At 33.3% G+C, this 17,069-nt stretch overlaps 3 protein-coding genes across 3 annotated transcripts; 2 read left to right on the top strand and 1 right to left on the bottom strand.

Annotated features, from left to right (window-relative positions):
* Positions 1–2,813: 2,813 nt before the first annotated feature.
* On the bottom strand, positions 2,814–3,389 carry LOC130718875 (uncharacterized). The gene has a single exon (XM_057569507.1). The coding sequence runs from the start codon at positions 3,387–3,389 to the stop codon at positions 2,814–2,816; it is 576 nt and encodes a 191-aa protein (XP_057425490.1).
* A 9,514-nt stretch (positions 3,390–12,903) lies between these two features.
* Positions 12,904–14,660, top strand: LOC130732420 (protein MAINTENANCE OF MERISTEMS-like). The gene is made up of 2 exons (XM_057584472.1): positions 12,904–14,130; positions 14,225–14,660. The coding sequence occupies exons 1-2, from the start codon at positions 13,829–13,831 to the stop codon at positions 14,403–14,405; spliced, it is 483 nt and encodes a 160-aa protein (XP_057440455.1). The 5' UTR covers positions 12,904–13,828; the 3' UTR covers positions 14,406–14,660.
* Positions 13,313–13,702, top strand: LOC130718868 (protein MAIN-LIKE 1-like). Its single transcript, XM_057569499.1, has one exon. It carries the CDS (start codon positions 13,313–13,315, stop codon positions 13,700–13,702), a length of 390 nt encoding a protein of 129 aa, XP_057425482.1.
* Positions 14,661–17,069: the final 2,409 nt, after the last annotated feature.

Here is a 17,069-nt window from a genome sequence, read left to right as displayed (position 1 = left end):
CCCACAAATATGGAAATAATTGGTAAGCTATAGGACGACGAAGAGGGTGAAAATCGATCTCATTCGAGGATAATAATTAGTAAATTTTATAATGTCAAATATCATTAAATGAATTTAATTTAATCATTAATACTATTCAAATCAATTTTTCTAATGTAGTTAATAACTTGATATTGTCACTTATTTTCCGATGAGGAAAAAAATCTATATTGTCACTTATTTTAGTTAGCATTTTTTTTTCGAAAGCAAAAATTATTAGTGTTAATGAGGAGAAAGTCAGAGATGTACAACCTGCCTCAAAAGGGTGCAAAAGACAAAAAAAAAAAACACCCAAACTACCCCAAAAAAGGTCATGCGCATGTTAAAATTTAAATAAATTAAAATCTAAAGAATCATAATAAGATATCATGAAACGAATTTAAAATTTTAACTTAACACATAATTAAGTTTATCATTATGATGTCGTCATGTTAGTTTTACTAATATTGACGATTCTTTCAAAAACAAAAACTAATATTGTTGATAATTTTTTTTATTAATACATACTTTTTTTAAATACCATTTAATTGAATAATACATGTTTTAACAGCCTCGGTAAATCATGTTATCGTTTGATAAGAACCAGTACGAGCTTTATAAAGTTCCTTGTAGATTAAAAAAGGATAGGCAAGGTAAGTTTTTTAAAATGAATGCCAAAAATAAGACCTACCACTCCCCTCATGACACAGCACGGTAGAACCCGCAAGATAACTATTCTTAACCACACGGACCCAGAACTTATCATGTCGTTGCACTAAACTCCACAGATACTTATCCAACAAAGCCACATTATTAAAACGAGCACTACGAATATCAAGCCCACCATGCTTTTTCGGCTTTGTATAGTCTCCCAAGCAACCAATGGAATGCCATTGACATTTTCCCAAACAAAGTGACGCACAACTGTACAGATCTGATCACAAATAGACTGAGGAAGCCAATTCAACTGCATCACATACATCGAAATAGCAGACAACACAGGTTTTGCAAGGGTAAGACGCGCCGGTTTATTCAAAAGATAAGCTTTTCAAAAAGCCAGCCTAGAAATAACGCGATCCAAAGTAAACACAAAATCCTCCTTTCAGACATGACCTTGATGAATAGGGAAACTCATGTACTTGCCAATGTTATCGGTGAAGGGGATACTGGTGATCGAGACCATCCTATCCCTCAAGTTAATATTAATTATTAAATGTATCATCAAATAGTTTGATTATTTAAATCTTAAATAATAAATATATTAAATCTTATAGAAATTAAGAAATCAGTTTCAAATTTTTAAATTTTTTGTAGTAATGGACTCCATCATTAATAATATCATATATATATATAGTAGCAAAAATTAAGTAATAAAAATTCTAATATATAATTATAAATAAAAGTTTGGTTTGTTTCTAAATAGAGAAAAAGTTTGATGCACCGACGGTGTAAAGTTTTTTTACACCGTCAACCAATCAGATTTCAAGAATATGCCACGTCAATTAATGAAATTAAATGAAAAGAGAGATTTTCTCACATCCTTGAAATCTGATTGGTTGACGGTGTAAAAAAACTTTACACCGTCGGTGCATCAAAATTAAACTCTTCTAAATATATTAATTATTAAATTCTAAAAACGATCATGAGGATATTGTTATTTAAATCATATAAAAATTTATTTATTGAAAATTATATTGTTTAATTACTAGTGCATTATAATTTTTTTTGAATGGCGTGCATTAGAAATTGTATCAATAAAGTATTAGTCTAGCCATAATCTCCCAAAAAGGTTTTATATTCGTCAATGATAAAAGAAAAAAATACATGAAAAATGCATTTCTAAATTGATTAACATATTCTATTTTTTATTGGTTTATTTCCATTTAACCATTATCTTAAATATGCCATGATTGAATGTGATTAAATTAGTCAATCAGATACTGGTATGAATAGCCTAAATGGTACTTGATAGATTAAAATTTCTCAAGTCCAAGGTTTAAATCCTACTGATATCTAGATACTCAAAAAAATTTAGTCAATCAGATTTATTTTGCTGTCTAAAAATGAGCAAATGAATGAAATATTGACCCCATTTGTCATTTCTTATTTTGTTCAATAATTAATTATTTTTAAAAACATAACCACTTGAGTATATTTTATTATTTTTACGTATTTGTGTCTGCCTTAGAAGAAAATTATTTTAAAAATATAGAAAAATAACTATTTTCTTAAGATATTTTTAGTAGCTTCTGAAATTTTCAATTATTTCTAGTCCATTTTTAATTTTTATAAACCAAGATAAATGAATTTTAGAGTTTCAATAAATCTATTAAAATAATTTTTTCAAACAACTTCAAAGTCACTCATTTTTTAACAGCTAACAAGCGAGCGTATTACTGTTTCATTTTCATATTTTCAAGATGCTTATCTCGAAGATTTATTCCGCAGGTTTGTTGTCAATAAATTACTTAAATAAAAATATTAAAATTAGTTATTTTACTAGTGCATTTTACACTTGTACCTTTGAAAATGAGACGGTGGAGTACCCTTCATTTCATCATTTATACTATAATGATTGAGTTGCAAATTTTAAAAGGAATTATGACAAATCAAAGTAAAAGATATGGAACTCGTCTATTTTGAGTGGGTACTAAAAAAAATTATGGGTTTACCCATTTTTTCGAATAAGTGTTTATTTACACTTCCAATTAAGTCTTGAAGCCTGTAGCTGCTGTTTTTTTTGCTGTGCTTTCCTTTTTTTTTGGTTACAAGAGGAAAGCTAAAAAGACAGAAGACTACGGATTAGCGTCTAAATATAATGACGCAATAATACTAGATGGCGGAGTAGACCAAACTCTACGCTGAGTCCCTTCTCTTGAGGCTTCACGAGCTAAGGAATCAGCCGCATTATTCCTCTCCCTTGGGACATAACAAAATTCAACTTTCCATTCCCGCGACACTAATGCCCGGATTCGTGTGATGGTGTCTCGCGCCCAGAAGGTTGAGACGTCAGCTGCAGTGCCAAACACTTCCACAACCTGTTTACAATCTGAGAAACATAATACTGATCTGAAACCCAACTCCCAGGCATGGTTCAAACCAATTTCAACCGCCAAAATTTCAGCCAAGAAGGCATTACCATGACCATAGCTCGTGGATGTTCCAGAAATCCAATTACCAAGATGGTCGCGTAACACAGCGCTGGCTCCCATGCGTTTTCTGCCAGCATTCCAACTGCCATCCACAACCACTGATAGCTGATCAACACCACTCCCCAACAGACCTGAAGTTCCTGAGATTGGCGTGAATTCATCCGTGCGAGAGCCTGCTGCAATTCCTGGCCATTTTGTCCAGTTTGTGGCATCAATCATAGCTTGGCGAAGCACGTAGTTCAGCTGCCAATGTCCCTCTCCAATTGCTGTGCTTTCCTTTAAGTTATGCTTCTTTCCTGTTTGCTATTTCTTTTCTTCTTTGTGCCGTCTTCCTTTTGGTTCGCTGTTGTTTCTTTCTGTTATTTTCTGGTTTATCTTTGGAACTCTGTGCTCATAAGGGAGAGTTTGTTCCCTTGACCCATCTTTTATTTATATCATGTTTCTCTTTTCTAAAATAAACATATAATGTGATTAAAAAAATATATAGAAAAAGAAAGTTGATGAAAATGAAATTGAATGTGAATGAATCAGACCAGCTTGTTTTTCTTTTGGTCAAATTTTGTCAAGGAACAAAGGCAGGTTTGAGCGCAAGGTTTTCTCTCCTTTGGAAGTGGTGCAGCGCTTACAAAGCTTGCTGCAACCTCCGCGCGCGGCCTTGCATGACCAGAATTCCTCTCGCACAGTTCAGATCACGACGTGGAGGAGGCCTACCCAAGGTGTGTTCATGGTTAATTTTGATGCTACATTTGAGGAAGGAAGAGCTTCAGGCTATGGTATGGTGGCCGGCAACTATGAAGCTGAAATCTTGGCATCGGCGACGGCGTATCCAGTGGCATCTCTATCACCTCTCTTGGCGGATGCAGGTTGTTTCCGATGGACGCTTCGGTTGGCTATTGAGTTGGGTTTTCAGAGAGTTGAGTTCCAAACTGATTGCTTGCAGCTTTTTAACTGGTGGAAGTCTCGCAGGGAGGGTGTTTCTTTTCTAGCTACTACTGTTAGCGAATGTCGCTTTTTAATTTCTGGTTTTGATGTTTTTACTTTATCTTTTGTAAGACGTTCTGGTAACGCAGCAGCTGACTGTTTGGCTAGGAACGCTTCTACTTACGTTGATATGGTGTGGGTAGAAGAAGTTCCGGATTGTGCTTTTCATGTGGTGGTTTAGGATGTTTTGACTTCTATGCCTCGTGTAGCTTGATTTTAATATATGATCACTTTCAAAAAAAAAATTGTCAAGTTATACCGGCGTGCTTGAAGTTGCCAAATGAATTTATATCGGTTGACATCCAATTTTAGCTAATGGGCCAATGTGGACCGGTGCGTACTAAGCCGACGTGATCAGCTACCCACATTTTCTTGGACATAAAGGTCCAAATCAATTGCTTTGGGACAATGGACAAAAATATGTGCTTTGGATCATGACAATTTTGGTTAGATAAAAAGCTTTGAAAAAAACTCTGAAAATGGGTTTTTGACAACCTACTTTTCCTTCATAAAGAATACACTGATTTTCCAATAGTCTTTTAAATGGTTTTTTTTTCTTAATCAAGCTATTCTCACAGCCAATAGTCATGAAACTAATTCATGGCTCACAATAGTCAGCACAACAAGTGGTAAAGGCTGGGCAATAAGATTTTTTCCCTCTACAAAAAGTTGCGAATCGAACTTCCAACCACTTACTTTAAGAAATAAGTGTTGTATCACTATATGAACTCAGTTAGTTTAGAGATAGTGTTTGATCAAACTTCTCCTTTTAATAAACTCTTTTATATTCTTCTTTATATATTGTTTTTTTCATCACACAGTAAAAGAGTTAATCCCATCGAATAGCCTGAGTCAATTAAGAGGGCTAAGTTTGATGTTTTCGTATTGGAGAGATGTTCTGGTGGGGAAGCCGTCAGCTCCTCATGAGTCCTTATCTTCGTTGATAAAGGAGAGGTTGATCGAGGAATAAAAACTACTTTTGATATTTGAGACCAAGGGTTCCGGTGGAAGTTCTCTTCCCGGAGTCATCTTTTTGGGGTCTCAGAGATCTTTCTCAAGTGACTGAAGATTTGTTTGCAGATGGCAACATGGCAGAGGAGGGGCTCAATTAGAGGTCTTCGGCTTCTTGTACCATATTCTGTTGTAGGTGATTTCTCTATTCTCTAGGCTTAGTTTGGGGACCTTACAGTGCCATGTTTTATATGAGGTGCCCTTTTCTTTTTTGCTTGAGCGGTTTCTGGTTGTGGGCTCATCTTTTCTTGCTTCGGGGCATTGCGTTGTAGCTAGAGCTGTGGAGGGGTTCAACGTTTTGCCTTCAGATGTTATTTCTCTCGGTTGTGGTTGCATCTTTGATATGGGGGAGGGGAATGGTTTGAGGCTTCTTTTGCTTCTCTTCCTCATGGGAGGGGGTGTCGTAGAAAGGTCAAGAGAGGTCGCAAACTCAACCAGGTACCCCCGACCACATGTATGGATTTTGTTGCGGTCGATAGTGGCGATTGTGCCTATGGTGCGATCACACCCTCAGTTTCTCCTGGTCTGTTGGTTCCTGGAAGTGCTACGGGTGGTGGTTACTGGATGCGGCCAATAAGGCATGGCTTGTTAGAAAGTTTCTGGGCTTGAGGTGTGACAGTTGGGACGAGACGATTATTTGCGACCTAGAAAAGGAAATGAAGGAGTGCCGACAACCTTAAACACTGGGGTCTCTCTTGGTTTTTGGTATTTATTTTGGTGAAGGTCTTTGTTTTTGTATCTTCTGCTTCCTTTTGGCTTTTCCTCTCTGTTTCAGGGTGATTTTTGATGTTTCTATTATAGGATGGTTAGGAGATTCTGTTATCTTGTGGATGCTTGTGGATCTTTATTTTTGTGATCCTTTTGTTGATCTGTTTTAGTAAGGTCTTTGTGTTCTGTCCCTAGACTTAGTCCCTTATCTATTTATTAATATATAAGGATTTCGGAAAAAATAAAGCTAACATCAAAATTCATCTAAAAACAACAAAATATTAAAAACTATGAGTTGCTAACCTGTTTTATTCATCCTTCGCAAATGAATTTGGTTGAAACTTATAATCATCATATTTTATAGGTTATTTTCTTCCCCAAAAAAGCTCATATGAATTAGTAATTATAGCATATGTAGTTTCACGGTGAAGTGTTTTCACTTCTCCTAAAGCAAAAGTTAATCGCAAAAGTTTTTTACATAATCATTTCTTCCCACAAAATATGATCTATGTATATTAGTAAAAAATCATTTAACAATGTATTGATGATAACTTTGATAATCATTTCGAATAAAAAATTTAAATAAAATAATAATAATAACAACAACAATGATAAATATTTCTTATTTTACAATTATATAATAAAAATACATAAATAAGTATTTTATACTATATACTAGATATTAAATTTGTTTTTATATAAAACTACTTAATTATATGTTATTAAAATTTTAATATTATTTTATTTGTCAATATTAATTAATGAAAAATATTTGAGAAACTATTAATGAAAACAGTTGTATATTATTATTTCAGTCAAAAACTTCAAAGAAAAAATAATAATTTGTATTTTTAATTTGATCTTCAAATATAATTGGAAAATAAATTTTCATTAACAAATATATCCGATTTTATGCACTTAAATTTTATGATAATATTAATTAATAATCATTTAAGGGAAACCAACAAGTTTTTTTTAGGGTCATCCCCAATACGTCATATATTAATCAAAAGCGAAAGCTGGGTCTACAAAGAGAGCCGGGTCAACAGCCAGGGTAAAACCATCCCACTAAATTCTCGAGGGATAACTAACCGCTAGTGAAGCTAAAGTGTGAGCTACAATTTTGCATTCCGTTTATCATGATTAAGTAATAAACTTCTTACGTGTAATTAAAATATGAAATATTGAAACAATTTTCTGCATATATTAGTAAAAATTAAGATTTTGAATACAATCCATGATATTGTTACTTTTAGTATATTAAATCTGAATTAGTGTCTATTTTCGATGCTGGCTTTTGTTTGAATGCTCTTTTTCCCCATAGGGTTTTTCTTTTAGTTTTTCCTATGGGGGTTTTAATGAGGCTCTACATAAGCTATTTTTTTTCACCAAAATAGTGCAAGGGTTGGCAAGGCTTATTGCTATTTGTCGGGGTTTGGTGAATGCATTTTCTTAGCATACTTTCTGTCATTCAATCTACATGAGAGGATTGTTCTCATGATTTATCTTTATTATTAATACAATCTATTTGTTCTCAAAGCAAATCTGAAATGAAAAATTATATATAGTCAAAATATTAAATACCCAAATTGATTACTATATTTTATATATTATTTGACGTTAACACAAGAAAATATATTAAAACTACTTGAATAGAATTAAAATATCAAATATTATATAATCATTTCAAGATGGTACTATTGAGTCATAATAGGAGAAAAACAATTGAAAATAAGTAAACTATATTGCTAAAGTTACATGATTAAATAACAACTATGATATGATTTTTTATATATTTTAGTTCTTCTGATTATGAAAACTATTTTACCTCAAAATATTTATTAAAATTATTTTAAAAACTATTAAATTAACATATTTATATCTAAAATTTATTTTTAAAGTAATTTACTGATACTATATATTATTAATGAAAATCTAATCAATTAACATGTCAGCTATATATCATAAATAAATTATGATTATTATTATAAATACTAAATTATATTTATTGTTATTTTTTATTTTATTTATTTATTAATAAAACTGTCATACAATTTAAATATGGAGAATTACAATTATTTTCTATATATTTTTTGTATACTAAAAAATCACTTAAAATGATTAATTAATGATGATATTAATTCATTATTATTATAGTAAAAAAAACGTTAAATGTATTTAATGTACTTTACTATATTATTAACTTAGTAAAATAATTATTAAATAAAGCTACGTGTATTTTGACATCAATCCATTTCATCTTTGCATTTGTTCTTATCTTTAAAGTATTGTGACATCAATCCAATTCATCTTTGCATTATTTGTTCTTATCTCTAAAACAACAAATGTGTATATAAATATATACGTTCTCTCTATACCAATGGCTCACATTTAAGACAACCTAATTGTATCTTGCCGAAATCCTAAAAACTTCGTTTTTTGTCAGCCAAAACCCTTATTTTGTCTCGCCGATATTCTAAACATTTTTTCCTTAACCATAACCATCGCTTGCACGCTAAGCCCCTACTTTGCTTCATTCTTTACTCTTCCACATATCCAGTTTGAAAATTATATATGCTTATTGTTTAATACTTTGGATCACTCCTGAATGCGATTGGGTCCACATGCCTAGATGAGGTGGTCAAGGCAGCATCATTCAAGCATTTGATGTTGCTTTGCAAGATACCCCTTCTGAAAAGTAGGAATAATAACTTTTAGTTTTTTATGTTGCATTTCATGTGTATGTGTGTGCGCACGTATGTGTTTTTCATTTCTTTGTTTTAACGAACTTTTTCCACAACCAGAATAATGATGTGGGGAGAGTATTTTTCTCACTTGAGTTGCGGGGCAACGGATCTACTTGGCAGTGCTGCCAAGCATATAAGATGATATTTTCAATGCATCCACCCAACACAGATGAGACTTTCCTTTAATATCAATTTTACCATCTACCTTTTTACATTATTAATATTGTCTTTGATGAATAAGAATTGAACTAATTGTCTGTCTTTCACAAGTGGTGATTTTTTATTGCAGATGTGTTAGCGAGGGCTTTCTTTGAACTGATCTGTGTGACTGATTAATTGCAAAGTTTTTTAATATGAATACTTCTATGCCTATGTCTAACCATGACTGTGTTAAAGTTTTTATGTTAGATTTTATGCCACTAAATCATCTATGTTGAGCTTATATTTGTTTATGCAAGCCTTTTGGTTTAGAAATATCCCGATCTTGGAGTTTACTTTGTTAATTTTTTATTGAACATGTATGTTTGGGAAATCATGTTTGTCTTTTGCTCTTAAGTTCATGCAAAGAAGGATTTGAAAGGTATTAAGGTGGAAGTTAGTCTTGGAGAACATAAAAGAAATTATAAAGTTCTTGGAGTTTCAATGAACCAGTTAGAGAGATAATGTGCAGAGTTATAATTGTTTAGAAATCAATTATTACCTTCATTTTAATTTATCAAGGGGAGGTAAAATGTGTTTCATGTTTGATATTGTGACTTTTTTCCTTTATCGAAATTGTTGGGATAAACTTATCATTTATAAATAGCAAATGCTTTTATATAAATAGTGTATAACTTTAGTATGTAAGAAAGTATCTGTTGTGCATGCCCATATTTTGTTATACTCTATAAAGCTATTGTTTATGCAATTTGTTTTTTGCTTAAGTTTACTCTTAATGACGAAGAGAACAAAAAAAATCAACCACCCAAATATTTCAATGATAAATACAATATGAAGTTGAAGTATGAAATTTTTACTACTCCTCAAGCTAGAAGTGACAGAAAGTCTATTTATTTGAATGTGGAGGTCTTTTTTTTTAATGTAGTTATATTTATTTTGCATGATAACTTTTCTTATGACTTCAACTTTTATTTACATGATAGGTTTATTAACTTGTAACTAGACAAAGATACGCAAAGAGATTAAACGAGAACAATGAAATTTCCTTTTATGGGCAACATGGCAGTGTCCTCAACAAAAAGAGAGTTATATAAGTACTTAGTTGATTATTGTAAACCACTTATATAATTTTCCTTTTCTTAAGAACACTGATAAAGTGCCCTAAAAAAGAAGTTACTTGGTTCTCCTTTAGTCTTTTGGTGTATTTTTGTCCAGCTACAATTAGACAAACCTACAATGAAGAAAAAAGTTGAAGTCTAGATGAAAAAATTTCAAGCAAAATAAATATAGCTAAGTAAAGGGAAATACTTCTATAGTCAAATAGATAGGTTTAGTGTCACTTCTACCTGATGGGTCATTAAGACTTTCATACTTCGATCTCATATTGTATTTCTCATCTAAGTATTGAGAGACCAATTTTTTTTTCTTGTCATCAAAGGTAAACTTAAGAAAATATCAAATTAAAAAAACCATAGTTATATATCTATGAAGCATGACAAAATATGGGCTTTCATAGCAAATACTTCCTTACATAATAAAGTTATCCAAAATATATAGAAACATAAAGTTATCCAAAATATATAGAAGCATTTTCTATTTACAAGTGGTAACATTTTCCCAACAAAACACTATGGTAAAGAGAAAAAAAAGTCAGAATATAAAGCATAATACACATTTTACCTCTACTTGATAAACTAAAACAAAGGTAATAATTAATTTTTGAAAAAACTATAACTTGCTAACATTATTTCTTTAATTGCTTCCATTGAAAGTTAAAACCCCCACACCTTTATAACTTCTATTATATTTTTTAAGAGCAACTTTCATTTTTATACTTTTCAAAGTCTTCTTTACATAAAAGAAAAAGATAAACATGATTTTTTTCAAACATACATGTTCAATGAAAAGTTAAGAAAAGATAAACTTAAAGTTCACAGTATTTTTAAATCAAAATGCTTGCATAAACAAATAGTAGCTCAACATAATGATTCAGACACATATAATCAAACACAAAACCTTAACAGAATCATGGTCAAATAGACATAGGCATTGAAATATTCATATTAAAATGATGGCTTAATATCAATTTTGGTCTCTCACTTATCACGATTTGACAGTTCTGGTCCCTCAAGGAATTTATTAACCTACAATGTCTCTAACGTTTACTAATTGTTGCAGTTTGGTTTTTAGTCAACTTTCATCCAATATTTAACGATTTTTAATTAAAAATCAATTAAAAATAAGGCTTGAAGAGTTTTTTTTTATTAACAATTTTATGGTTTCTGTTTTTTTTAAATGATTTTTTGATAAAAAACCGTTAGAGGGCGTTTGTTACAAGTTATCAAAAATCATTATCGGGTATGAGGTTTCCCAGGAATATTAGAACATGAATTATATGCCTGGGCATTATAAAAAAAAAGTGTTTGGTTAATAAATCCAATTCCTGGGCATGTTTTTAAATTTTATTTAATTAAAATATTTATAAAAAAATTGAAATAAAAAGAAAAGTTAGCGGAACATAACTTCCATTTCCCTGGGAATGTAAGATACCATCCTTGGACGTGGGAATAAAATTTGAATAAAACAAGGTAAATTGAATGTGTGGGAATAATTTTTCTAAAACTTATAATAAACATGAGAATGTTACTTTCCCAACCTTACTTACCTGAGAATGTTTAAAGTTCCATTCTACCAAACGTCCCCTTAAATATTTGATGAAAGTTGAAGGAAAACCAAAACTGCAAGTCTGCAACAATTAATTATAAACGTGAGGGACATTATAGGCTAATAAATTCATTGAGAGATCAAAACTGTCAATTTGTGATAAGTGAGGGACAAAAATACTATTAAGCCTAAAATGATTTACAATTAAATCAGTCACGCGAATCACTTCAAAGGAGAAAGCTCTCATTGACATATGCAGTAAACGAACCACCACTTGTTAAAGACAAGAAATTGGTAGAATTATTATTTTTGTCAAAGACAATATTAATAACGTATAATGGTAGATAATAGAATTAATATTGAGGGAAAGTCTCATATGTGTTGGTTGGAGACACTTATAATATCCTCTCCAATATATACGTAATAACTTGAAAGAGCTAGCATATTATTGGTGCTAGTGATTAACCCAAACTCAAGGGTCATTCAACCTTGATATATAACATAGTCAGAAGATAAAAGTAATCAAATAGCTAGTGTTGTTGGGCTTCCTTATGCTTTACCTGTAAATATTCCTAGTAAGTTTATTGATACTAGTGAGTTTATTTTGTTTGTTGCTATATTGTTTTATGGAGGCATACATAGAGGAAAAGGCATATAACTCGCAATTGCTCAGCTGGCTACAGAAACAATGGTGGGGTCACCATATTTAAGTTACCTCCATCACAATTAATCTGGTCCCTGCATGTAACTAAATATTTCTGGAACACAACTTATGTAGCCTCGTGAAATATGCAAGCTGCAGAGCAAACAGAATGTACGCAAGTTCTTTTAAAGTTTCTGGCAATATACATGAAACCCTTTTCAACTTTAAACAACTTCTATTATAAACTTTGTTTTTACACACTTCATGAGCAATAACTTTCCCTCCCTAATTAATTTCCCATATAGTATATACGTGATGAACAGCCAAAGTCAATTTTGTTATCCAAAGCTAGTCAGGTATCTATATTTGTTTTTTTTTTCACATCGGAAAACTAACGACAAAAAAGACAACTAAGGAATAGCTAAACGATACCTCAAAATGATCAGGATCTCTAAGTCTGGTGTGGTGCCTCAAGCAGACAAAACGCCATGGATGGAGAATTCGCCCCCTTCCGAGCTAACCAATCTGCAAGTTGGTTACAATCTCTACTTATAACACGCAGTAAAACTATCCACCTCCTTCCCATCAGCTCACGGATTTCCACCAAAATGGGAAAAAAGATCATGTTGTCATGGTCGATTTTTTTTTCTAAATAATGCAAAAAAGTTTTTTAATTAGCAAAAAGGGGCACAAAAAAAATTATTTAGCAAGATGGGGTACTTTTAGTGGTTCAGCGAGTTTTGTTGCGTTTTCCATGTATTATTTATGAAAAAGGTCTGACTGATTATTGGGAAATGATGGGGTGCAGGGTGATTGGAAACATCATTGCTTTATGGTGGTTGACCGTGTGGGATTCGCAAGTTTTATTGCGTTTTCCATGTTCTGAAAAGCAGAGTTGGAATGATGGGTCAATGATGGTGGCAGGTTGGCAGGGTGGCAGGGTCACGTGGTTTTGACTGGTAAATGATGGGTGTCGCAAGTTTATCTGCGAATCCAATAAACTGATTTTGCATGGGCGACACGAGGCATGCATGCATGATTGACATGGGTCTCACAACATTTGTTGCGAATTGACTTGGCTATTAGTGGCGGTCTGAAACCCCTATAAATAGACCGCCACTATCCAACTTCAACTTCCACTATCATCCCAACCTCTTCACAACCTCAACTCTCATCACAACCTCTTCCTTTTGTTCAATTTCATTCATCCTCAACCTCTCTCAAGCTAAATGGCCGACCAAGAAGTGGTCAAATTGGGTCCGAGGAATGATAGTGTGTTGTATTTGCAAAAAGATGGCAAGCACGTGTCTATTGGTGCGTGGAACCAAATAAATAGAATTCTGAAAGTGAGAAAATATCGGGATTTTCGAGATTTTATTCCCGCTGAAATTGTAGGCCACCTTCGTCAAGCCGGATTTTACGAAGCCGCCTTAGCTGGGTCTCTGAAACTTGACAAAGTTTTAATATCAGCTATGGTGGAGCGATGGAGGCATGAGACACACCCGTTCCATATGCCGTTCGGAGAGTGTACTATCACTCTGCAAGATGTTGCTGTTCATCTTGGCTTACCCATTGATGGGAATCCTGTCACCGGAGTTACTTGGTGTGATTGGTCTTAGCTTGTAGAGGACTTGCTCAGAGTGGTGCCACCCGCCAGTGCTATCAAAGGAGGTGGCTTGAAGTTGGTTTGGCTAGGTGAGCAATTTAATTTTCATAATCTAGGCGGTGCCGACCCGATACAACTTATGTATGCTGCAAGAGCATACATCTTGCGACTAATTGGTACTTTCTTACTATGTGACCACACCGGTTCACATGTCCCTCTTAGATATCTCATTCTCTTACGAGACTTTGAGGAGACCGCAAAGTATAGTTGGGGTTCAGCCGTACTAGCACTTCTCTATCATGAGTTGTGCTATGCAACCGGTGCTTCACGTACAGAGATTGGCGGCTGTGCTTATTTGATACAAGTGTGGGCATGGCTAAGGATTCCAGGAATCGGCCCGGATCCACCGAGGCTGCACCGTGGCCTCCCACTCGCGGCAAGGTATGCACATAATTTAAATAATAAATTTTGTTGCTAATTTCATTTCCTTAAATTCAAACTTTACGGTTCATTCATTTTTTTATATATTAAACAGATGGAGGGACCCGGACCCGAAAAAACCAATAAAGTGGGCAAAGAAGCAAATCGAGTGGTGGCGCACCAAATTAGACGAATGTAATGTTTCGCTTCAGATGCATGGACCTTCTCCGACCTTCGAATATGGCACCTTGGTCGCCATGGACAACCCTACCATCGTAATACACAAAAGTAAATAACTTGATCCATTGCAAAGGTTTTTTTCGTTACAGAAACGTTATGAAATGCAGGAGATTGAAGTTTTGAAAATATTCAAGTGTATTTTTCGTAGAAGAAAGTTATGAGACTCAGGAGTTTCAAGTTATGAACTTATAGTGTTTTGAATTCGCAAAAAAAATTGAGAATCTAGTCAATCTCGCTTATTTTGTCATTTTGTATATCCTGGATTCGCAAAAAAAATTGAGAATTCAATATTAGCCATTCCTTTCCCTCCATGTCAGTACTGCCACCTGAAAAGAACCTGAAAAGCACCTGAATTCGCAGGTAAACTTGCGACACCAATCTTCAGCCTGCCACCCTGCCAACCTGCCACCATCATTGACCCATCATTGCCATCAACTTTTCAGAACATGGAAAACGCAAGAAAACTTGCGAATCCCACCATCATAAAGCAATGATTTTCCAATCACCCTGCACCTCCCAATCAGTCAGACCTTTTTCAGAAATAATACATGGAAAACGCAACAAAACTCGCGGAACCACTAAAAGTACCCCATCTTGCTAAATAATTTTTTTGTGCCCCTTTTTGCTAATTAAAAAACTTTTTTGCATTATTTAGAAAAAAAAATCTGTCATGGTCCTCCAGGGCCTGCACCAGCACTTGGCAATCCACAGTACATACCAGTGTTCTCCAACCACGATCCCACACAATTTGGAGCCCCAGTTTCAGAGCTCGCGACTCAAACAACAGTGGGAGTGGTTGCTCAGTTGGTTGAGTTAAGGGTAGAAATAGTGTTAGAGATGGAGGTTCAGGGTTCAAACCCTGAAGAGAAGCATTTGTTATTACTAACAACTAACCACAAACATTTGCCTAGAAAAAAAAACAACAACAGTTACCACCTCCATGGTAGCTGGTAAGATGACATTAATTTGTGTATGTAAATTTTGATTATAAATATCATAGTTTAGCCAATTTACATAGTTACTGAATCACGGACGCAAATAAAGCAAATGTATATCTACCGAATTTGTCTTATTAACCTCGAGCCCGATATTCTTATCCCTTGACCCTTATATACGAAGTTGAAATTTGACTATGATTTGTGCCACTCATTGAATAAGCACTGCACCATTCTTTTAAGATGTTATGTCAATAAGGGGCATATTAGGTGAGAGCTAAAAAATGAGATTTAATCTGAACCCTTTATTTAATCTAAGGGCTATAAATTATTCCTCTCATCTCTCACTATAAACTACTATTCTCACATGATATGCCCTCTATGTCAATAATCCTTATCTCCATCATCAAGCGATCATTACTACACATTAGAATGTGACTTGAGTATAAATTTACCTCGAAAGCAACTATTTGCCTTCACCTGGATTAGAAGAACTCAAGGCTTGTTGAAGATTTTTCAAACTAACAAATCATCGAGGAACCACATCTCAAAAGTAACCCGGATATGAGAATTGCTTTATAATTTAATGAGTTGTCTAAATGATGTTAAAAAAATTTGGGTTAGATTACCCTAGTCCTAGGTTGACAAATAATATTTAAGCTAAGTGGACTAGAAATTCTACTTATCGTAAATATAATTGGTCCACGTAAAACTATAATATGATTTAACCTAAACTTTTCCATAGTTTACTTAAACAAGACCATAATAATTTTTTCCTACTTACCAAAAAAACCCATAACTTAATTATAAATATATATTATTAGTCACCTTATTGGATATTGTTGAGATTCTTACTCATGGGAGGTTCAGATTCCCTGTGTGTGCTAGTTTTTTGTGGACATTCATTGATCTTCTTATATTGCGTGTAATTGGGAGATTCGACTTCGCTATATTCCTCGTGAGGGCCAATGGCCAGCAATTGGAGTTTACTAGCATTAAGGATCCTTCTAACACAATTGTTCCGCTGATGTCTAGAAATGCTTTAGCTTTGTAGTTTTATCTATATTTTCTATTAAAAAAATGTGAAACTAATCAATATTAAATTAAAAGAAAATAAAAGGAACAAATTAGTTATGGTTGACGAGATCAAACACAAAATTAGATTGAGTCCACAAACTTTTTGTACTAGTACTACTATTTCAATAGTTTAATTTGACTCTCCTCCATAAAACTTCTATTCTTAAATCCTAGAAAATATTCATTCTCCTCCATTTCCCACCCACTTGAGTTGCAAGTAAGTGGTGCATCACATGCTTTAGAAATTATTTGTGATACGCACTTCATAAAAACTATGTCATTTAAAATATCATCATGTGAGGAGATATATAATACTGTATGATATATGATTTAAATACACAATGATGAAAAGTGCAATGTTCCTCTCCTTCTCTTATCTTCTAGTGACCTTTTTGATGCCGACAACTAGCATATCTTATGCAATATTTTGTTCAAGATTTGCATACCAATATAATCATCTATATATCTATATCCAGTCTGGTCTGCAAAAAGTGTTGTTTCGTCGTCTAGTTTGGCCGACTTCTTTAATCAGTTTTCATTCTTGCACTTTCCAATTAGGTTAATGTACGTACATCACATTTGCTCAATTATATCATAAAAGTCTGCAACAAGCACGTTTATATCAATTCTTTGAAAGAAAAATAAATGTCATCATAAAGAATATTGAAATTGACAAAAAAATAATGCAAGTTTTTTTAAAAAAGAATA

Source organism: Lotus japonicus, chromosome 1, assembly GCF_012489685.1.
Source record: "Lotus japonicus ecotype B-129 chromosome 1, LjGifu_v1.2".
Classification (NCBI taxonomy): Eukaryota; Viridiplantae; Streptophyta; class Magnoliopsida; order Fabales; family Fabaceae; genus Lotus; species Lotus japonicus.
The sequence above is the reverse complement of the archived record's forward strand: the minus strand, read 5'-3'. Positions and strand labels throughout refer to the sequence as shown.

Excerpts from the sequence above, each read along its gene's own strand:
- LOC130732420 (XM_057584472.1), top strand. The coding sequence starts at position 13,829 with ATGTATGCTGCAAGAGCATACATCTTGCGACTAATTGGTACTTTCTTA. Across the intron at positions 14,131-14,224 it reads GGCCTCCCACTCGCGGCAAG|ATGGAGGGACCCGGACCCGA; the intron begins GTATGCACATAA and ends TATATTAAACAG.
- LOC130718868 (XM_057569499.1), top strand. The coding sequence starts at position 13,313 with ATGGCCGACCAAGAAGTGGTCAAATTGGGTCCGAGGAATGATAGTGTG.
- LOC130718875 (XM_057569507.1), bottom strand. The coding sequence starts at position 3,389 with ATGATTGATGCCACAAACTGGACAAAATGGCCAGGAATTGCAGCAGGC.